General features: G+C 40.1%; 1 protein-coding gene across 1 annotated transcript in view; it reads right to left on the bottom strand.

Moving 5' to 3' along the window:
• The window catches only part of KIF13A (kinesin family member 13A), a 256044-nt gene that overhangs the window by 104708 nt on the left and 128018 nt on the right, over positions 1 to 23318 (bottom strand). Inside the window, exon 3 of the mRNA XM_011967586.1 lies at positions 15346 to 15406. Within this exon, the coding sequence (XP_011822976.1) occupies positions 15346 to 15406 (61 nt within the window). The remainder of the gene's footprint in view (positions 1 to 15345; positions 15407 to 23318) is intronic.

Here is a 23318-nt window from a genome sequence, read left to right as displayed (position 1 = left end):
AACCACCAGGATGTGTATACTAAAATTGCATGAAAAATAAATGAAATGATCGAAGAACTCCCCAGCATATAAAAACACAAGAGTAGGCTGAGCATGGTGGCTCATGCTTGTAATCTCAGCACTCTGGGAGGCCGAGGTGGGAGGGTGGCTTGAGGAGAGGAGTTCAAGACCAGCCTGGCCAACAAAGTGAGACCCTGTCTCTATAAAAATTGTAAAAAAAAATTTACAAGAGTAAATTTCAGTTTAGTGTATGACCAAATTGTTGCAAATACTAAACAGGACATGATTTAATCTATTAAACTTGTATTCTAAATTTATTATTTACGCTACTAAGGAAAAGCAAAGATAATTTTTATCAACTGTTCTGTTGGCAATGTACTTTATGTATTTTATTTTTGTGTTTTGTTCTGTTTTTGTTTTTTTGAGACGAGTCTTGCCCTGTCACCCAGGTTGGAGTGCAATGGCGCGATCTTGATTCACAGCAACCTCCGCCTCCCGTGTTCAAGTGATTCTCCTGCCTCTGCCTCCTGCGTAGCTGGGATTACAGGCGTGCACCACTATGCCTGGTTAATTTTTTCTATCTTTAGTAGAGAGGAGGTTTCACCATATTGGCCAGGCTAGTCTCAAATTTCTGATCCACCCGCCTTGGCCTCCCAAAGTGCTGGGATTACATGTTCTATATCATCGAATCCTCACAATACCCAAGTAGAGTAGGTAGGAATTATGACTGAAAAGGTGACTGGGGCTTGAAATGGTTAAGCCATTTGCCCAAGATCTCATTATCAGTGAATGGCAGGGTTTGGGTCAGCTTATAGTGACTCCCTACTGTCAAGGCTGATTCCATTCATCATCAGTAACTCATGCTGCATGACACTGGGAACCAGTTGCTCTCACCTCTGGTCTCCAGTATAATTTTAACAGACTCTCAGAGCTCATCACACTGCACATTTTTTTTTCTTTCTTTCTGAGATGGAGTCTCATTCTGTCGCCCAGGCTGGAGTGTAGTGCAATCTCGGCTCACCGCAACCTCTGCCATCTGGGTTCAAGCAATTCTCCTGCCTCAGCCTCCTAAGTAGCTGGGATTATAGGGACCTGCCACCAAGCCTGGCTAATTTTCGTATTTTTAGTAGAGACGGGGTTTCACCATGTTGTGACCTGAGGTGATTCGCCTGTCTTGGCCTCCTAAAGTGCTGGGATTACAGGCGTGAGCCACTGCCCCTGGCTGGCACAATTTTTTTATTCGTGTTCACCTTTACTGCCAGATTGTGAAAACTAGTTGCTGCATCTTAGTAGAGTGCCTGGCACGCAATAGGCATTTGTATTCACTGAATTGTTCCTGTGTTGATATTGTTGTTCTCAGAAAAATGTATTTTTAATTGGGTGGGAGCCTCTTCCCTCACCAGCGACAAAAAGTTATCAGAAGACTGTACTTTTGTACTCTAGCCTGGGTGACAGAGTGAGACTCTGTCTCAAAAAAAGAAAAAAAAAAAATTGTTCTTTGAACTTAAAAATAAATGTTAATTACTTTACACTTTGGTCAAAGTATGACTGTTTTTGAAATTCTAATGAATCCCATAAGACTACAGTAGGTCTTTGTTAAATAAGCCAATGGGGTATGAATAGATGTGTCAACACACTATGTAGGTACTAATGAGGTAATTTTGACAAAATTACAGATCACATTTTTACTAATACACATAGTACCTCCTGGACATGACAACAAAATATATGACAAAAAATAAAAACTAGTCTCTCTGATTTCCACTAAATATATACATGTGATTTCAAATATAGTCAGCTTCTTTTAGTTACAGTTATGTTTGGCAGATAGAATATAATTCAAATTTATCATATTTAGTAAAGCTTTATTCATAACTGGAAAAGAAAAAAATCTGAGAAAAACAACATAAAAAATTGAAAACAATTACGCTACGTTTCTGAAAAAATTTTTCATTCTCCATGTATTTTTACAAATTTACGCAAGATTGGAGTCTAGAGACACTGGAATACATTTTATTACTATGGCTTTGTGTCTCAAAGACAATGCATTCTCTTTTAAGACAAGAAATAATGAACATTTTCCCATCTCTACAAATATACATCAATATTAGCATTTTAAATAGGAGCTCAGCTTTCCATTGTATGAATAACGGATGCAATCAGTTCCCTACTATGGATATTTGGATTTTTTTCCTTTTATTTTTCTGCAATATTTATTCTCATATATCTGCCTCTGTGCAGTTTCCTATTGACTTTACTAGGCAAAACTTCAAAAAAATCAAATGTCCAAGTTCTCTAAAAATGCATGAGTCTCTACTTTCAACACCCTCAACAACAATCCCTATGATTATTATTCTTAGTTCTGACGGAGTCAGTAGGAAAAAAAGCCTCTTGTTTGGATAATTTTTCTTCTATTTATTGTTCATTTGTACTAACACTTTAGTAAGTTGACTATTTAAGTCCTTGGGCTAGCCATTGCTTTTCTTCTCACTAATTTTAAAATCCTCATTATATATTGAGGATATTAACCATTGGTCTATCTTACAGGTTATAAGTATTTTTTCCCAGTCTGTCATTTGTCTATCGGTCTTACGTTATTCTTGGTCATACAAAATCTTCTGGTCTTTCATATTCAAATCTTTTCTCTTTTCCTTCATGATTTTTGCCTATGATATGTGTTATGCCTCACAAATCCTTTTCCACCCCCAAATTATATAGAACTCACCCATATTTTCTTCTAGTTTTGCTTTTGTTATTATTTATTTGATTTATTTTGGAGACAGGATCTCGCTTTGTGTCCAGGCTGCGGTGTGGTGCAGGATCATAACTCATGGCAGCCTCAAATGACTGGGCTCAGGTAATCCTCCTGCATCAGCCTCCCAAGCAACTGGGATCATAGATGCGCACCACCAGTTTTTTACAATTTGACTTTCAAACCTGAGTTTTACTCTTTACCAGCTATGTGACACTGGGAAGGTGCCCAGTTTATCGGTAAAATAAGACTAATAGTTGCTACCTAAGTGGCTACTGGGATGGTTTAATAAACCAATATAGATAAAGCACTTACCACAGTATGTGGCCAGTATAAATCTAGAATATATTTTAGTTATTATTATCTCTTAAGTCTTTAATCAATTATAATTCATTTTACTGCAAATAAAAAGTAATTAGTTATTTTTCCCTCAGATGGCTCCTTCATTTTTGCAACAATTTTGTGGCATAATCCAATTTCAAAGATAAAAGAAAAAAGGCCAGGTGTGGTGGCTCATGCCTGTAATCCCAACTCTTTGGGAGGCTGAGGCAGGAGGATCTCTTGAGGACAGGAGCTCAAGACCAGCCTGAGCAAAATAGTGAGACTCCCATTTCTACAAAAAATAAAAAACTAGCCAGGCATGGATGGGCTGGGTGTGGTGGCTCACGCCTGTAATCCCAGCACTTTGGGAGGCCGAGGTGGGCGGATCACGAGGTCAGGAGATCGAGACCATCCTGGCTAACACAGTGAAACCCTGTCTCTACTAAAAATATAAAAAATTAGCCAGGCGTGGTGGCAGGTGCCTGTAGTCCCATCTACTCGGGAGGCTGAGGCAGGAGAATGGCATGAACCCAGGAGGTGGAGGCTGCAGTGAGCCAAGATTGAGCCACTGCACTCCAGCCTGGGCGACAAAGCGAGACCCGGTCTCAAAAAATAAAATAAAATAAAATAAAAAATTAGCCAGGCATGGTGGTGGAGGATTGTTTGAGCCTAGGAGGTTGAGGCTAGAGTGAGCCATGATCGTGCCACTGCACTCCAGCCTGAACGACAGAGTAAGACCCTATCTCTTAAGACATAAAAAAAAGAAAAGATACTTGTTAGAAAGATTTCTGAAAGGAACCAATCATTGCTATTTTTCTAGCTCCCACAGGGAGCTAGAAACATATTTAAAACATATTACTGACCCATTTAAAACATATTACTGACCAGATGTAATGGTGGTGACTCTCACCTGCAAGGGTTGGGGGGACAGAAAGGGTGGAGTGTGTGTTCATGTGTGCATAGACATGATGAGAAGAAGGAACAGTATCATTATTTGGGCCAGGGTATGCTAACCCATATTGTCTACTATAAGAAAAATTCTTTCTTTTTTTTTTTTTTTAAACATTGAGATAGAAGGGTACAGGGGAAAAAAACAACATAATAAACTGTATCAGCAAAACTGTAAATGGGACAGGTTCTAGAGCTCCCCTTATTCTGCCCTTCTGGTGCCTTTTCAGCTGTGTGAACCCTGGCTGGAGTTATATTTAACCAATTCTTTGGTTCTGTGACCTTCAGGGCACCACTGGGTATAGTAAAAACAACTACAAAAAAGGCCAAACTGTCAACCAAAGCCTAAAAGGCACTATGACTCTTGATACAGTCTCTGTCCTCTCTAGCAATCAGCTCTTGGTGAAACACAGATGATGGCTACACTTCACTCTGCAATACAAAATATGAAATATCAAGAACCCTCAAATGGTCTCTTAAAGAGACCCTAATTTATCCAAAAGACTGAAGGGTTTTTTTGTTTGTTTATTTTGGATTGTTTCTGCTTTGTTCACTTCTATTTTTTAAACACAACAGTCCCTTTTCTCAGCATAGGAAAAAATGACTTGCCAACTGCTTTTTGAACCTCAGTTCATGAAAAAAGGAACCGTTTATGCTGAGTGGTGGGAATCAGGGAATTCAAACAGTGCATGGGTGGATCCCATAAAAGACGCAATATCTCCACCCTAAACGTTTTCCAACTACAGTTTACACTCAAATAGAATGAAGTGCTATTTGTCTAGGGGAAAGCACACCAGCCCATAAGGGAAGGTTCGTAAGTCCCGTGGGAAGCAGGAGGATCTATGAGTATTTGTTTCTAGCCCAGACAATCCGAGCAAAGCCATAACATTGTCAAATCCAAGAGGCCTGTGACTTTTCAGCGGAACCGATGCCAAAAAGGCGGTGGCCACTCTGCAGATGTTAGCTCCACATGCCTGGTGCGGCAAATTCACAGGGCAAGCCTGACCTCACTTGTTAATAACCATGACCGCAATGCCAATTTCCTTTGGGGTTTATGATTAGACCTTCTATAATCATGTGAACAAGTCTTAAAATACAGGCATGCCCAAAGTAACCCATAACACAATGTCAGAACAGCAAAGAGAGCTGCTGTATGGAATTTCTGCAAGCAAAGTCACAGACCTGAGTCACCCAAACCTGAGTCACATACAATATGAATCTTTTTCTTTTTTGAAAGAGACAGGGTCTTGCTCTTCCACCAGGCTAGAGCGCAGTGGTATGATCATAGCTTACTACAGCCTCTAACTCCTCGAGATCCAAGGAATCCTCCTGTTTCAGCCTCCTGAGCAGCTAGGACTATAGACGTGTCCCACCATACATGGCTAATTTTTTACTTTTATTTTTTTTAGTAGAGATAAGATCTTGCTATGTTGTCTGAGCTCATCTTGAGCTCCTAGCTTCAAGTGAGCCTCCCACCCTTGGCCTCACAAAGTGCTGGAATTATAGTCATTTGTACCCAGCCTGATACAGATCTTTGAAAAGCTAACACCCTTGGGTGTCCACACTTGTGCATAATCTGTCCCTACTTAGAACAGCAACAGTAGGCTCAAAGCTACCATGTGTGTGTACTGGGAGATGGGTAACCAAGGAAATCTCTTTTTATGATAATATCCTGATAGCAAAGCACGAAAGAAACCAGGGATGGAAGGAAAAATGCAGCTATCATTCCTATGCCCAACATCTGATGACTGAAGAGGCACAGGATAAAAGAGTCACAGTGGGCTGTGTTCTAGAAAGTGAGAGAATGAAATGGGAGGATATAAGCCCTGTCTTGTTTAAAATCTGCATTAAACAAGGCAGACACCTATGGCCCATGGCTGAATAAAACACTAAGCATGGTGATGTACAGATCAGACCTGGCATATGCACAGAGTATTTCTTGTTTTTCTAAAGTAACTAAATAGAAAAGCATCCAAGATTTGAACACGATCGATAATTTCACCAGTTTAAACTGAATCCCCAGTTTTCCTTCTTTTCCCTATCTCTTCTCTTTGGAATCAAAGTAGGGAGAGAAAAAATAAAAATAAAGGCTGGGCTCACGATTTATGACTTGGAATTCCTGGGCCTACTCATTTGTGAGGGTGTTTTTCCACTTCTAAACAGGGCTGACAGGCACAGCGATTCTGATGAGTCTGGACTTGGCAGGTGGCCCAGCTCCAAATCAGAGCACCTGGACAGCACAAGACCAGACAGGTTCTTCTCACATACCTGAAGGGGTGAAGAATGCCCAGCCTGGATGAGGTTTAAATAAATCCCCTTCTCAAAAATCTTTAGTGTATGGAAGTGCAGCTTTCAAAAATTCTCATATGTAGTGACTTCAAACCTGGTTTAAGTTAAATGACCAAAAACTACAGAGTTCAGATAAAGAAACCGAAGCTGTAAGGCTTGACTTAGTATTGCTAGATTTAAGTTTTAATCAACTACAGAAATGTTTGCCATTGAGGTGCCTGGTAAGAGGATCCCAAGAAACCAGGCCATGAGGGTAAAGGTAGACTACGGACATATTTTCCATGGCAGCATCCAAGAGCTATCAGTGTTACAGTCCTTGAAGTCTGGCTTGCAGCATGGCATGGGTGACTCACCCAGATGGATGTTTCCACCACAGCAACAGCACTGGGGCTGGCCACGAGCATGGTCTTTTTTTGTTGCTGGACAAAGTGGGTGATTCACCAAGGAGGAGGTCATGCAACCACTGCCCTCGGCACTGGTCCCGAGAATGAAGAAAGAATATAAAGCCACTCACCTGTGAAGAATGTCTTACAGAGAATGTGTGTTGGAGTCATACAGGAGGGTGGTTCCCACAAAACAACTGCTGACAAAGTAAACCTTCATTTCTATCTGATTTGATGGTGTTTTACACCCGCTCTCTCTGATAAAGAAGCAGACCCAACTCAACATCTCTTCTGGATTGTGGGCTGCACAATATTTATAGTATTTGAGGGGAGGTTAAAACAAAGCCCAAACCAAATATAAGGATCCTAGAGAACTTCTGACAGGACTGAAGGTACCCTTAGTAGTATTCCTGGCTAGGTTCTAAGCCAGAGCACTTCAATATGACTTCCTTAGGAGTCACTGAGTGACTCTTCAGGATGAGAGAGTAGAGGAGCACCACAGGCTGGAGTAAAATCCATAAAATTTTCACCAGCATACATGTCATTAACTAACGTCCACATTTACCAATGCTTTCAGTGCTCTCACAGGGAGCAGGGTCTTGCTAAACCTCAGTTTCGTTATCTGTAAAATGGGGGCAGTAATAGTTTCTATCTGATTGGGTGCTTTGACAATTTTATCACCTAGTGCATGTAGAGGGATCAGCACAGTGCTTGGGATTCAATGCTCAGGGTTGTACTATCTATTGCTATTGTTATTCACCCCTCTAAACACAATTAAGTTAAAGGATCTTTCTGGGTGCCAACAAGTACCCTAAGGAATAAATGTGGACAAAGAAAGGCAGGTATTGAAGAAAGGGGGATTTGATAGGATAAAAAATAGGTGAGTAAAGGGGAGAACAAAAAAGCAGCATATATAAAATATTGACACATATATATACACTTTAAAAAAAATTAACAAGATTAGCAAAGCTCATTTATGTTTTAACATCCTTTACAAGAAAAATTTTTCTTAACTGATCTTCTTGTCCAGTTCTCTGGATTAAGCAACATTCTCTCTTCCATCTATGAAATGCCCCCCTGCATGCTAAATCACCCCAGCTGGGAGGCGACTCTCTGGACTCTCACCAGCTGAGTTACGCTTGTACAAAGGGTCAGTTGTATTTGCTCCTAAACTGTTCTATGTCAGTTGTACTTCTCTGTAATTACATAATTTCATTAACAAATGCAAAAAAGAGGGTTGCTGATTCTAAGAAAACTCTAAATACAATGCTTAGGAACAACTTGATAAAGGTGAGTCACCAAAAGAAATAACAAATCAAGTATGAGGTGAGATAATTTATAAAAGACCATAAAAGAAAAACAAAAATCTAGGAGGATTTGGTATTTAGATTTTTTCATAAATGTCTTTTAAAATGGCATGCATCATTTATAATGAATCCCTACCTTAACAAACTGTTCAAGTAGCAACTACTAGTGCTGCTCATAACTATAGGGAAAACTTTTTTTTTTTTTCCTGAGACGGAGTTTTGCTCTGTCGCCCAGGCTGGAGTGCAGTGGCGTGATCTTGGCTCACTGCAAGCTCCGCCTCCCGGGTTCACGCCATTCTCCTGCCTCAGTCTCCCAGGTAGCTGGGACCACAGGCGCCCGCTACCATGCCCGGCTAATTTTTTGTCTTTTTAGTAGAGATGGGGTTTCACCGCGTTAGCCAGGATGGTCTTGATCTCCTGACCTCGTGATCCGCCCACCTCGGCCTCCCAAAGTGCTGCGATTACAGGTGTGAGCCACCGCCCCTGGCCAACTATACGGAAAACTTTTATGGTTTAAACCCAATAGCTAACAATTATTGAGTGTTTCCTCTGTGCAAGGCACTTGCTGAGTGCTTCATATACATAATCTCATTTCAACCCACAAGATTTATAATAAGGAGGTGCTGTTATTATTGCCTACAGCCACACAGCTGGGAAGTGGCAGAGGCAGAATTTGAGCCCAAGAAGTGTGACTCCAGAGTTGTGCTTTTCACTACTAGAAAAAAGCCTTCATTCAAACAGACCAACTGAATAGTAAAATAACGAACCAATACAATATGCTAGAACAAATTAATATTGTAGAACTCTGCTAAGAAATTGGTTCTATTTTGGCTACTGTTGGCTTTTAGAATGTAAATTTTGCTGCACAAATGTTGTGACTCATTACGATTCTGCTTTGGTTAAGCAATATGAAGCAGAAATCATTTCTAGCTCTGAGCATAGAAAATCCCCCATCATGGGAACAGAATCAAACATGGGTGCTGTTCCCACAGCATCAGTCCACAGATCAGAGGTGCTCTTCTGTCCCCTCACAGTATAAAGCAATGCTAGCAGAATAAGAGGCAGATGTACGACCTTTCTCCTGAGTTGCAGGGGATCAACAATGCTCGAAAACACATGGCTTCAGCACATTTGAGCAACATGCCATATGGCAAGAACTGTTATATAATTTCTGAGTCAACAGTTTAGAATCTCTCAGGCCAGGGAATGTTCACGTCCACACTGACCCCAGATATGTCACTACCAGACGGTTTTTTTTTTAATTTTTTTATTTTTTGGGTATGAAGATTTCTATAGATCTGGGAAGAAAATAAAAACCAAAGTTACTGGAAGTCACTGTTATCTAGTAACATGGCACATTTTAGAAATGTTAAAATATGTATTGATTCATTGTCAAGAATGCTTTAATTGCAATCAGCAGTGACTCAAACATTTACAAAGACTGCTTTCAAGTTTATCAGTATTGACTATAATATACTAACTTTATAATCTTAAATGTGGATCTGCGTATATCCGCATGTATATATGAAGTTCGGGAGAACATACGAGTTTATGTCGAAATGCCAAGCTCCAGGTATCTAATTCTGCAGGTTATTTCTGTTTTCTTCATTAGCCCTTACACAGGGTTTTTGCTTCAAACTCAGAGTTACCTGCCAGACAAACATTATTACAACTACCTAGCCAAAAGGTAATAGGAGGAAGAGATAATATATTTCAAACGTAAAATAATTCCTGGCTGGGCGCCGTGGCTCATGCCTGTAATCCCAGCACTTTGGGAGGCTGATCACTTGGCGGCTAGATCACTTGAGGTCAGGAGTTCAAGGCCAGCCTGGTCAACATGGAGAAACCCTGTCTCTACTAAAAAATACAAAAATTAGCCAGATGTGGTGGCACATGCCTGTAATCCCAGCTACTCAGGAGGCTGAGGCAGGAGAATCGCTTGAACCCAGGAGGCGGGACGTTGCAATGAGCCAAGATTGTGCCACTGCACTCCAGCCTGGGCGACACAGCGAGACTCCCTCTCAATAAATAAATAAATAAATAAATAAATAAAATGTAAAATACCTCAAAGCATGATTCAATGCAATGTGAATGGCTTAACAAATAAGCCTTTAATTTGCCTCTGAAAAGTCCACTGGAACAGCTGTGTGGCCAACATAAAATGGCTGATTCATGTTTTATCAGAGAGCTGGAGGGGATCTGAGATCATTCCAGGCTGTATCTCCTCCTTTCACAGATGAAGAACAGAGACCCACAGAAATTATCCTGCCCAAGGTCTAGCAGTTTGTGGCAAAACCAGTTGTCATAAATCTCAGTACATTGCATTTTCTTTCCAAAGTACTGACTCCTGTCACAGTGAGACAATAATAAAGACGACGATAAATATTAAGGGAGTGCTTCCTACTTCCTAAGTAGCCAGGTACTTACTAGATTAAGCACTTTAAATCAATACATCATTTAGTTCTCAAATCAACCCTATGGGATCAGAACTATTAGTATCCTTATTTACCATATGAGGAAACAGAAGGATGGTGAGATTCAGTAACTCACCCGGCCTTACACAAATAGAAGGTGTTACAGCCAGGATTTGAACCAAGTCTGACTTAAGAGCTCATATTCTTCAACTGCTCCAACCAACCCACTGCAATGCATTATACCTACTAGAGAATTACGTGTTTCTAAATCAGAAAGTGGGAGCATGGAGGCTCTTCCTATAGCTTTATAAATAGCAAGACATGATGGAGAATTTACCATTTTGACACACCACACAAAACTTAGAGCCCTTGCTTCTCTTTGCCTTCTCAATCCATGCACTTATCTTTCTCTCTCTCTCCCTGCTACTCCCCAGTTTTGAGAGCAGCTTTGAGAGTCCTGATTCAGTATCAATGATGCCATTATTCATCAAGCCTGACAAATAGGTCGGTTTCAGGAAATATGTGCTTCCCCTTCTCCACTTCCCCTGTTTTCCACCAGACAATGAATGCTTCTATCTTAATCTTTTTATTCACAATTAAGAAGGAATTGTTATTTTTTAATAAAGAGAAAATAAATTAGTATGGAAACCATCAACTAATCTACATATAACGTATTTACTAGGTAGATTATTTACAATGGATATAAACTTGAGAGAATAGTAAGCATGAATTTTACCTTTTGCTAAGGAGGAGGAACGTCATAGTATTTGTATGATAATGGGAATATCTGAAGAATAAGAAAATATCCTCCCAAATTTTGTAAGTAGACAGTGCTCTATGAGCTGGCAGAACCCAATTTCAGGGCTAACTGGAACATGGTACTCAATGTGATCATGCAGCCTAAAATTTACTAAATTTTACTAAATTATAGGCTATCAATATGTTTAAAAATCATTCTGATCTTTTAAAATATATCTGAACTATTTGTAATGAAGCGCTACAGAAATCTTGAGTTTCACAACTAAATTTTATCACTTGTATGTAATAAAGTCATTTCTGGTTTGGAGAAAAAAAAAAAGTTTGTTGTATATCCAGGCACATGAGTGGTATATTGCAGAAGGCTAGAGTGTTCTCTGTGGGCAGTAATAGAGGATGTGATTCCAGAAGATGTGGAAAAGAGAAAGACAATCTTCCTTAAGCATTATTTTAACCACATCACTCCAATAGCCCCTATTTTTCACCATATTAGTCTAAAGTTCTTAGAATTTCCTATCATCTGGCCTCACTCAACATGTACAAACAGTCTCCCATAGCATCCCCCACAAGATGCGCCTTCTTATTTTTCTTCCTTTCTTTCTCTTTTAATTTTAACTTTGCAGCTTTCCCTCACCCCACCCCGCCCCCAAGATATACCTACTGCTCAGACCAGCATTACCACCATGGCTCTGCATCTTCCTTTATGGAAAAGTTAAATGAAAATATCATTTACGGGAACCTTCCATTAATCACCACATAAAGTGACCTATTTAACCCTTACAGCAACCACATAGCATAGGTATTGCCATTTTTACTTTCTTCTATAGAAAACAAATTGTATCTCAGAGAAATTAAATAAATTGTTCAACAGAACCAAGACAGAGGTCCTGAGATTCAAACCCAGGTCTCACATCAAAGTCCATGTGTTCTCTTTGATACATGTCGCTTCCTCTTGTCTGGATGTCTTCTAGGCTTTCCTTTGACTAAACTCTAAACAACTCATATATTGACAAGTAATAATCATATGTATTTATGGTATACAACATGATGTTCTGATATATGTATCCCTTGTGGAACGGCTGAATCAGGCTATTTAATATGTGTGTTTTCTCAAATACTTATCTCCTCTATGTTCCATCTCCTCTACGGTGCCTTCCCAGACAACTGGTGCCTTTCCAGATTTTATCTCTTTAAAATCTGGTGCCTCTCCAGATTTTCTCTCTCCTTGGATTTTATGTAACACTTAAAATCTATAAAATTTAGAGTTTAAATATTATCTCAAAATATTATTTGGTATGCACTTCTTTTGCTTTCTAACTTATTTTTGGATTTCTCAAGGGCTTCCTGGGCTGCACACACACAGTAGTGGGGGGGTCATGAATATTTAAAAAATTATTGTGAGACTTTCTGGATTCCTGAGTTATATAAGAGGAACCAACAATAGACACTGGGCTGAGGTACTGAATGAGCGGTGAGAGGAGTCCCAGAAGAGACGATGGAGAAGGTAGAATGGGGCTATATAATAAAGAACCTCAAATGTAGTCGAAGGAGTACAGATTTTTTTCTAGCCTGTGATGAGGAGTCCTGGAAAGTATCTGAGAAGTACATGAGAAGACCTCCAGTTCAGGAAGACATATATGGCTGCATCTTGAATAACATAAATTGAACACGGTTAATGACGGGTTTGTAAAACCATAGCTTTTATCCCCATTTGTCTCCGCATCTGTAGGAAATGTTTTACTTTTGTTGTTGATTTAAATCTAAAAGTACACACCCGGCACAAAAATACACAGAGTGCTAACAAGTCAAGACTGTTCCAGACTCTGGAAAACTTATCACATAAAGTACCAAAGGACTAATAAAAAGACAAATTAATTACAACCAACATTATGAACTACTTATTCACTTTAATAAAATATATTGCTCAAGTTGCAGGAATGGTATTTGGAAAGGCTAATTTACCCAGTGTGAGCAACTGAAGGAATTTTCCTAGTTCAAAATTGTTAACTCTTGAAAAAATTATGTTATCAAATAATTTCTCAAGTTTGCTTTTCATGGCAAGGAAAAACCTATCAATAAACAAAACATTAATTCTCTTTAAGTCAGTCACATGCTTTTACCTCCAAATCTTTTAAGGCCAATACCCTCCCTTCATTTTTTTTTGTTTTTAACTAAATGAGAACGTCATTCAGCTGATGCTCTTATAAGTAGAAATAAGGAGAAAACCCTCATTAGGATGAAATATTTAGTTCATGAGATCTATTGTACAACATGGTGACTATAGTTAATAACAACGTATTGTATTCCTGAAAATTGCTAACAGAGTAGACTTTAAGTGTTCTCACCACAAAAAAGGATAAGTTCATGACGTAAAGCACATGTTAATTAGCTCAATTTAGCCATTCCACAATATATACATATTTCAAAACATCACGCTGTATATAATAAATATATGCAACTTTTATTTGCCAGTTACAAAAATAATATTTTTTTTTGAGACAGAGTCTCACTCTGTCACCTAGGCTATGGTGAGACCTCAGCTCACTGCAACCTCTGCCTCCCGGGCTCAAGCCATTCTCCTGCCTCAGCCTCCCAAGTGGCTGGGATTACAGGCGCCTACCACCACACCTGGATAAGTTTTGTATGTTTAGTAGAGATGGGCTTTTGCTATGTTATTCAAGCTGGTCTTGAACTCCTGACCTCAAGTGATCTGCCCACCTTGGCCTCCCAAAGTGCTGGGATTACAGATGTGAGCCACCATGCCTGGCCGAAAAATAAATTTTTAAAAAGATGAAACATCTAAGAAAAAGGGGGCATAATCAGAAGCAAAAGAACCAACAACTTCCTCCACCAAACCAAATGCTTCCCTCTGGAACTAAAGCAATTGTGACTGACTCCTAGGAAAGCCTATGGTCATAAATAATAAAACAGCAGTCATTTGTGTTGGATGAAATGAGGATAAAATACCACAAGGAGGCCGGGTGTGGTGGCTCATGCCTGTAATCCCAGCACTTTGGGAGGCCGAGGCGGGTGGATCACCTGAGGTCAGGAGTTCGAGATCAGCCTGGCCAACATGGTGAAACCCCGTTTCTACTAAAAATACAAAAATTAGCTGGGTGTGGTGGCAGGTGCCTGTAATCCCAGTGCCTGTATTCGGGAGGCTGAGGCAGGAGAATTGCTTGAACCCAGGAGGCAGAGGTTGCAGGGAGCCGAGATTGTGCCACTGACTCTAGCCCGGGTAACAAGAGCAAGACTCCATCTTTTTTGAAAACAAACAAACAAACCCACAAGGAGAGAACCCTAGCAAAATGTGGGGCTGAGAGGCAGCACTTCCCTGAGGAGCATGTAGTACTCATTCACAGGACCACTGATAGCTGAGGACGCTCAGGACCTGAGTGAGTTTTGGAAACCACATCACCTGTGCTCTCCTTATATAAACAGAGCAGGGGGTGAGGCGCAGTGACTCACGCCTGTAATCCTAGCACTGTGGGAGGCCCAGGCGGGCGGATCACCTGAGGTCGGGAGATCGAGACCATCCTGGGTAATATGGTGAAACCATGTCTCTAATAAATATACAAAAAATTAGACGGACAAGGTGGCACATGCCTGTAAACTCAGCTACTTGGGAATCTGAGGCAGGAGAACTGCTTGAACCCGGGAGGCAGAGGTTTCAGTGCACCAAGATTGTGCCATTGCACTCCAGCCTGGGCAACAAGAGTGAAATTCTGTCTCAAAAAAAAAAAACAAAAAACAAAAACAAACACACACACACACACACAAAACAGAGCAGGCGATGCCCTGAAAGTTAGTGATAAGGAAAGGCATGGCAAATGAAACCTTTTTTCACATGACTCTCACAAAAGCTACCATTTATGGCTTGAGGTGGTTCCCCCATTATCTCAAATCTTTAGGAAATCTTTGAAGACACCAATACCCCCCATTACAGGTGAACAATTTGAAGCTTAATAAAAATCTGTTCAAGGATTTTGCAAGTAAGTGGCAGACACAGATTCTGAAACCAAATCTTATTGACTTCAAAACCCATGTGGTATAATTGGAAAGCATAGGTGTGAATTACATACCAAAAGTAAAACTTCAGAGGAATTAAAGACAATAAACTCAATGGAAGAAGAGGCCAGAAGCCCAACTGTCAGGTGTGGAGGGAGAAAACTTACCAGCATATTTTGTAGTGTTAGATTCATCCATGGACCAAAAGCAATAATCAAAGGCAAATACCTGAATGAAAGAACAAAATATTAAGCTTAAAGATTAATTAACTTCTTATGAGTAAATCAGACTGAAAAAAAAAAAAAATCACTGGTGAAGATGAGAAGGATGGCCACTACTGCCTGACTGAAAAAAATCACTACAGGTTTGGTGCTTTTGTTAACCATAAAATTTCTTATTTTCCTCCTTTTTGGGGGACAGGGTCACCCAGGCTGGAGTGCAGCTGCAACTATCACAGCTCACTGCAGCCTCAAACTCCTGGGCTCAAGGGATCCTCCTGCCTCAGCCTCCTCGAGCAATTAAAAAAAAAATTGTTGCAGACAGGAGGTCTTGCCCTATTGCTCAGGCTGGTCTCAAACTCCTGGCCTCAAGTGATCCTCTCTCTTCTGCCTCCCAAAATGTACTGGGATTACAGGTGTGAGCCATCGCGCCTGGCCCTATGATACTTCTTTTAGACTAAATATATGGTTAGCTTTCTGTATTAGAATAAATTGTACATGAAAATTGCTATTTATCTAGAATTCAAATAACCAGACACTTTAACCAGATATTTTTTTCCACAATACATCTGATGAGAAAAAACAAAAAGCAAAAACAACGTCTTCTCTCACAAGTCCATGGTTTCAGCATCCATTGACCCTTCCAGGTCCATCTCCCTCAGCTTCTCAAGTAATACTCAACTTTCATATAAAGCAGTTCCTTCTCCTAGCTTTCCATGATACCATCTCTAGCATACTGGAGCTCAAAACTCTCCATATTCCTATCCTGCACTCCTTTCCCCTTTTGTCTCAGCATGCAATCTCCAGCCAAGCATGTTTTTTTTTGGGGGGGGGTGTATGGGGGGGTTCTTACTGTATTTTTAATATGCATTTCCTTGAAAAGTAAAGATGTGAAGCAATTTTACATGTTTAGTTATTTGGCATGTCTTTTATATGTAAAAGTATCTCTTCATTTTTTTTTAATTTTTAGTTTTTTTTGAGTTGGAGTCTTGCTTTGTCGCCCAGGCTGGAGTGCAGTGGTGCAATCTCGGATCACTGCAACCTCCGTCTCCCGGGCTCAAGTAATTCTCCTGCCTCAGCCTCCTGGGTAGCTGGGACTACAGGTGCTCGCCACCATGCCTGGCTAATTTCATGTTTTTTCTTTTTTTCTTTTTCCATAAGTTATTGGGGTACAGGTGGTATTTGGTTGCATGAATTAGTTCTTTAGTGGTGATTTGTGAGACTTTGGTGCACCCATCACCCGAGCAGTATACACTGCACCATATTTGTAGTGTTTTATCCCTCGCCCCTCTCCCACTCTTCCCCTCAAATCCGCAAAGTCCACTGTATCATTCTTATGCCTTTCCATCCTCATAGCTTAGCTCCCACTTATCAGTGAGAACATACGATGTTTGATTTTTCCATTCCTGAGTTACTTCACTTACAACAATAGTCTCCAGTCTCATCCAGGTCGCTGTAAATGCCGTTAATTCATTCCTTTTTATGGCTAAGTAGTATTCCATCATACACACACACACACACACACACACCTACACATATACACACACATACACACCCCCATACACACCACAGTTCCTTTATCGACTTGTTGACTGATCGGCATTTGGGTTGGTTCCACGATTTTGCAATTGTGAGTTGTGCCACTATAAACATGCATGTGCAAGTATCTTTTTCGTATAATGACTTATTTTCCTCTGGGTAGATACCCAGGAGTGGGATTGTTGGATCAAACGGTAGTTCTCCTTTTAGTTCTTTAAGGAATCTCCACACTGTTTTCCATAGTGGTTGTACTAGTTTACATTTCCACCGGCAATGTAAAAGTGTTCCCTGTTCACCGCATCCACACCAACATCTACTGGTATTAAATCATTAATTCACTCTTACATGAATTAGCTTTCTGTATAGCTACTGAATGTCTCCTATATACCAGGAATGGCTGGTGCTTCTTGGTGCTTCCTCTGTAAGGACTCCCATTGAACTGCTGTTCTTTTCCTTTTTTTTTTTTTTTTTTTGAGACAGAGTCTCACTCTATCATCCAGGCTGCAGTGCAGTGGCACAATCTCAGCTCACTGCAGCCTCCGCCTCCTGGGTTCAAGTGATTCTCCTGCCTCAGCCTCCCAAGTAGCTGGGACTACAGGCGTGCACCACTATGCCCAGCTAATTTTTGTATTTTTAGTAGAGACAGCGTCTTCCATGTTGGCCAGGGTGGTCTCAAACTCCTGACCTCAAATGATCTGCCTGCCTCAGCCTCCCAAAGTGCTGAGATTACAGGCGCGAGCCACCGTACCCAGTCCTAACTGCTGTTTTTCATGCCCATTACCATCACTTGTGTTCCAGCTGTTATTATCAAATGTGTAGAGCAATGTTTCCCAAAGTGTGTTCTAAGGAACCAGAGTTTCATGAGCTAATCCATAAAAAAAGATCAAATCATGTTGGAAGTGGTACACGTTTTATCCTATTTGAGATTCTCAATGCTAATTCTCAATATTAAAGGCTCTGAAAAGTCTTCCAGAGACTTTTCAGAAAAGAAGTCCATAAAGAAGTCTATTTGATTGTTTAACGTTTTATTTTCCCAATTCATTCTGGTGAGGAGACCCTTTTTGGAGTAACATCTATTAACATGCCTTGGAACTACTACTTCTCAGCACATCCCTTAGGAAATGCAGCCCAGGTGACTCAGTAGCTGTCTTCCTGGGCTCACTGCTATTGCCTTTTGTCTCTTGCAGTCCAAATAGTAAATTACAAACCTCCCATGGGCCGGATCCTTTAATGCTTAATCACTTTCAAGAGATCTTAAGCACTGAGCATACAGAATCCATGCTCTCTGGCCTGGCATTTGAGACTAGCCACAAAAGGCCCTCCCAGCCTATTAACCCCAGCTTCCTCTTGCTCCAGTGGAACTTATCCTTACCTCAGAATTACTAACTATAATTTCATCTCTGTCCTTGTTCTCTCCTTCTTTTCCACCCTTCAAAATACATCATACCCCTTAAGGCCCAGTTCGATATGTTTTTTCCTCCCAGAAGCATTCTTGTTTAAATCCAAAGCAATTATCTTTTTTTCTCTGAAACCTTACAACACTGTTGAGTTCTTTTTTATGGCTCCTATCTCAATCATTTTATTTTTCACTATCATGTATATGATCTGTGTGTGTGTGAGAGATAGCATTCATTCATTCATTCATTCACTCATTCACTCATTCAGAGACAGGGTCTCCCTCTGTTGCCCAGACTGGAGTGCACTGGCACTATCATGGCTCACTGTAGCCTCAATCAGCTCAATTGATCCTACCACCTCAGCCTCCTGAGTAGCTGGGACCACAGGCACATGTCACCATGCCCAACTAATTTTTGTGTTTTTTGTAGAGATGGGGCTTCGCCATGTTGCCCTGGCTGGTATCAAACTCTTGGGTTCAAGCAATCCTCCCACCTTGGCTTCCCAAAGTGCTAGGATTACAGGCATAAGCCACTGTGCCCGGCCTATATATATATTTTATGTCCACTTGTAGACTAAGTTCCCTGAAAGCAGGATCCATATCGAATTCATCTTTGAAGCCTGCAATGTTTATAGTAGTCACTTTATAATTACTTATTGAATGATTAATGGCATTAAGATATTGCAGGGAAGCAGGCACTTTTGTATATTATAAAAGACTAATAAATTGTACGCAATGCTCTCTCTTGCCAAAAAAAAAAAAAAAAAAAGACTAAGTTATGTTCTGAATAGTTTCGGCACTATATATACTTTATTTTAATGCTTTTAAAACTGATTTAGGTATATATGATGTACTCAACTTACATCATCAACCCCAGATCCAAATTCAATTTTGTTAAACATTCACTCTGGTTTTATAACAGCCAAGTTTCAAATGAACAGTTATGAAACAATAGTTTCAACCAAGAGAATGTGGAATATTTACCGCATTCAAGGGCTCTTCCAATGACTCTAGAGACCGACCACACAAGCGTAATCCAGTTAATCTTCCTGCCTCTGGGCAGGACTGAACTTCAACACTTCTAAGAGATGAAGATCTATCTTGTTTTTAAACATTTCCAGAAAAGGAGATTCCACAAACTCCCTTTAATGGCATCTTACAATACTTAACTTTTATTCCCAGGACATTTTCCTTTTCTTTTGACCTAAGTCAACTCTCCTTACTTTAAACAGCCAATAGAGGCTATTTTCCTTTCCTTTCTTTTTTTTTTTTTTAATCTTTACTGCTCTCCTTATATCCCAGGCACTGTGCCCAAGCTTGATCCATGGTGAATTTCAGTGACATGCATCATCCTAAATATTAAGGAAAAAAAAAAAATCCTCCCACCAAGAACCTTTGGTTTTCAACCTCATTCTGTGCCGCTTTCAAGAACTTCTGGTTTCTGCACTGAAAAAATTTGCAGTCAGTATTTATTGAGCATGACCTACAAACCAGGCCTAGTAGTAGTCATCTAATTCATTAATTCACTTATCCATTCACAAATATTTATTGAGTACCTATTGTGTGCTAAGCTCTAGAATTAGAGCAGTGAATAAACATGCAAAGACTCATGGAGCTCATGAGTATCCTATTCCTCGCATTATCTGTAGTAATACTTATATTATTCATGTCCCTTATGAAGCTCCCAGTGGGGTGAAGGGAGAGAAGCAATATGCAAGCAAACAATAAACACATATGGTGCCAGGAGGTAATCAGTGACACAAAAATGTAACAGCGTGGGGATACTGGAGAAAACTGGAGCAGGTTCTATGAAAGCTTGTGGAAAAGCACGGATAGGCAGAGGCAATAGCAGGTGCCAAGGCACTGGGACAGAGAGCACCTGTGTGTTCAAGGACTCTGTTTTGAACACAGTTATTGTTATATATAGTGGAATCATCATTTATTCACTTCTTCAGTTACTGCTACATGTAGTGGAATAATCATTTATTTTCTTTTTTTTTCTTTATAGAGACAGGGTCATGCTGTGTTGCCCAGGCTGGTCTTAACTTCTGGACTCAAGCGATCCTCCTGCCTTGGCTTCCTGAAGTGTGGTATTACAGGCATGAGCCACTGCACCCAGGTCAAACTTAATTTAACGATTTGCTATTCTTCAAATAAGGTCAGAAAGCCAGAGCTTGACATTCATAGTAACACTACTTAAAATAAAATGAGAGCTACCCCAAATTTTGAGGGTCTACCTGTCAGTAAGAATTATTCCAAAGTCTGTGAAAATTTCTAACAAAGTTAATCATTTAAAGTTGTTTTTGCTAATAAAAGGGCACATGAGAAAATTTTCATTTTAAGCATTTGCCCCCTAGAATTCAGACAAATGTTAAAACCCTGCAGACGAAAAAAGAGTCCTGACAATATTGATAGATACAACTGTTGCCAAATAGCAGCGCCCTTTGAACTACATTATGTCTTGAATTTCAAAATCTTTGATCACAGGCATTTTAGAATGGTGATACCTCAAACCAGTCATGGAGTACAGGTTGTTATTTTACTAAACATTTACTAGGAAGAAAGTTGAAGTCCAGAAATCTACATGATTTCCCTAAAACTCAAAGCAAGTGAATAGAAAAATTCTTGTTATTTTTTTTTTTTCTCAGCTGGAAGTGATCTCCCAATCCCCTTTCCCTCCTATAAAATTTTACAGCAGTTTGTAGCTCCCAAGACACTGATTCACACACGGTCCTGTTTTATGCCTTGGTTCTTCTGTGTGGGTCTTACTTCCAAATCTAAATGGTGAGCTCCATGACAGCAGGGACTATGTTCCATGCACCCCATAGTGCCTGTTTCAGTGTCTCATACAGGGCAGCAACTGTATGTAATATTTTTTCAATTAATAAACATATTACCAGGGGAAGGAGTTGGAACACAGACAAGAGTATGGAGTGGATGTAAGAACTATTATGAATAAGCAGAGGTTCAAGCTGGAGGGTATCTTTTTAGATGTTTCATTACTTTCACATGCGTGGTTTGGGGGAACTTGGTTCCTGCAATGGTCAAATAAGGATTGGGTCACTAGATGAGCACTGGGGTCCCCTTCAGCATCACTACTCCATGGTACAGGTGGATAAACAAGCAAGGGTATATCATGCACAATTTGTAGTCTGCACAGAAATTAGAACATTTATTTGTTTGACTGTCACTAGAAAAATTATGGCCGTTACTAACACAGTTTTAAAGACGTTTAAAATAATTCCTTTGTCATGTCCTTGACATTTCCCTTGCAATCTCTTACTATTTACAAACTATTACCCTTCTTTTCATGCCAAAATATAATTATAATTGAGTAACACAATGTTTGTTACAAAAGGAGACATGCTTTTCTTAGGTCTTTACAGTAGTTTTGATTTTCCCATACAAAATACATTGACATTTCAAAAGGGAGAAAACCAATTTCTCAAGACTTATTTCTTGGAAATTGACTGCTTCGTTTTTTTCTAATTTTTTAAAAACTTTATTTTAGAGAGAGGGTCTTGCTCTGTCACCTAGGCTGGAATGCAGTGGCATGGTCATAGCTCACTGCAGCCTCAACCTTCCAGCTCAAGCAATCCTCCCAAAAGTAGCTGGGACTACGGGTGCATGCCACCATGCCCAGCTAATTGTTATTTTTTTTTTTTTGGTAGGGATGGGGCCTCGCTGTGTTGCCCAAGCTAGTCTCGAATTCCCTTGGCCTCAAGTGATCTTCCTGCTTTGGCTTCCCAAAGTGCTGGGATTACAGTTATGAACCACCATGGCTGGCCAGAAACTGATGACTCTGAAGAAAAATAAAGTCTTACTTTTTGCAAACCCACCATATTATACTAGAAAAATGTTATTTAAGACTTGGACCAGGCTCGGTGGCTTACATCTGTAATCCCAGCATTTTGGGAGGCCAAGGTGGGCAGATCACCTAAGGTTAGGAGTTAAAGACCAGTCTGACCAACATGGTGAAACCCCATCTCTACTAAAGATACAAAAAATTAGCCAGGTGTGGTGGCACGCACCTGTAATCTCAGCTACTTGGGAGGCTGAGGCAGGAGAATAGTTTGAACCCAGGAGGCAGAGGTTGCAGTGAGCCAAGATCACACCATTGCACTCCAGCCTAGGCGACAGGGCAGGACTCTGTCTCAAAACAAAAAAAAAAAAGGCTCTGTTGTCCAGGCCAGAGTGCAGTGGGGCTTGGGGCAATCATATTCCTGGGACCATATTCCTGGGATCAAGCAGCCTCCCGAGTAGCTAGGACTACTAAGACTACCGGCACATGCCACCATACTTGTCTAATTTTGCTGCTGCTGTTGTTGTTGCAAAGATGGGGTCTTGCAATGTTGCCCAAGTTAGTATCGAACTCCTGACCCCAAGCAATTCTCCCACCTCGATCTCCCTAAATGCTGAGCCACTGTGCCTGGCCCAGCAGACTTCTTAATGCATACAGCTGAGTAAAACAACAAAACGCAAACCAAGTATAAATTTTACATTTTATTAATAAGAACCAACATTGTGAAAACATTTTTTTGTAAAGGCATTCAAACCTTTTCAACTAAAAAAAGAGCTAAAAGCACAGATGTTTTCTAGTTGTTTTTGAAATCTGAAAGCTATTGCCTCCACTGTTTTCAACAACATTTGATTCCACCTTCTCAGAATCCCACTCCTTCCTCTTAGTTTGCAACTTATAAAACCCATACCAGCATTTAATTCTCTGCAGCTTGCGATACATCTGCTCCACCTTTATCAGGCTCTTAAAAATGTTAGCTTTGCATTTTTGTCAACCACTGAATATCTAATAAAGTTACTAAAGCTGTTTTTAATAAGGCAAATGTGTTGAATGATATATATAATCTGAGGTAATGAAGTTCCATGACTTACGAATAGGATGTAGCACAGTTAAACTCCACTCTTATCTAAAAGTCATCTCTGATGGCATTTCAGCAAAATTCAATTTACAGTTAAAAAAAAAAAAAAA

Source organism: Mandrillus leucophaeus, unplaced genomic scaffold, assembly GCF_000951045.1.
Source record: "Mandrillus leucophaeus isolate KB7577 unplaced genomic scaffold, Mleu.le_1.0 Scaffold800, whole genome shotgun sequence".
Taxonomy (NCBI): Eukaryota; Metazoa; Chordata; class Mammalia; order Primates; family Cercopithecidae; genus Mandrillus; species Mandrillus leucophaeus.
This window is presented reverse-complemented; position numbering and strand designations above follow the sequence as displayed.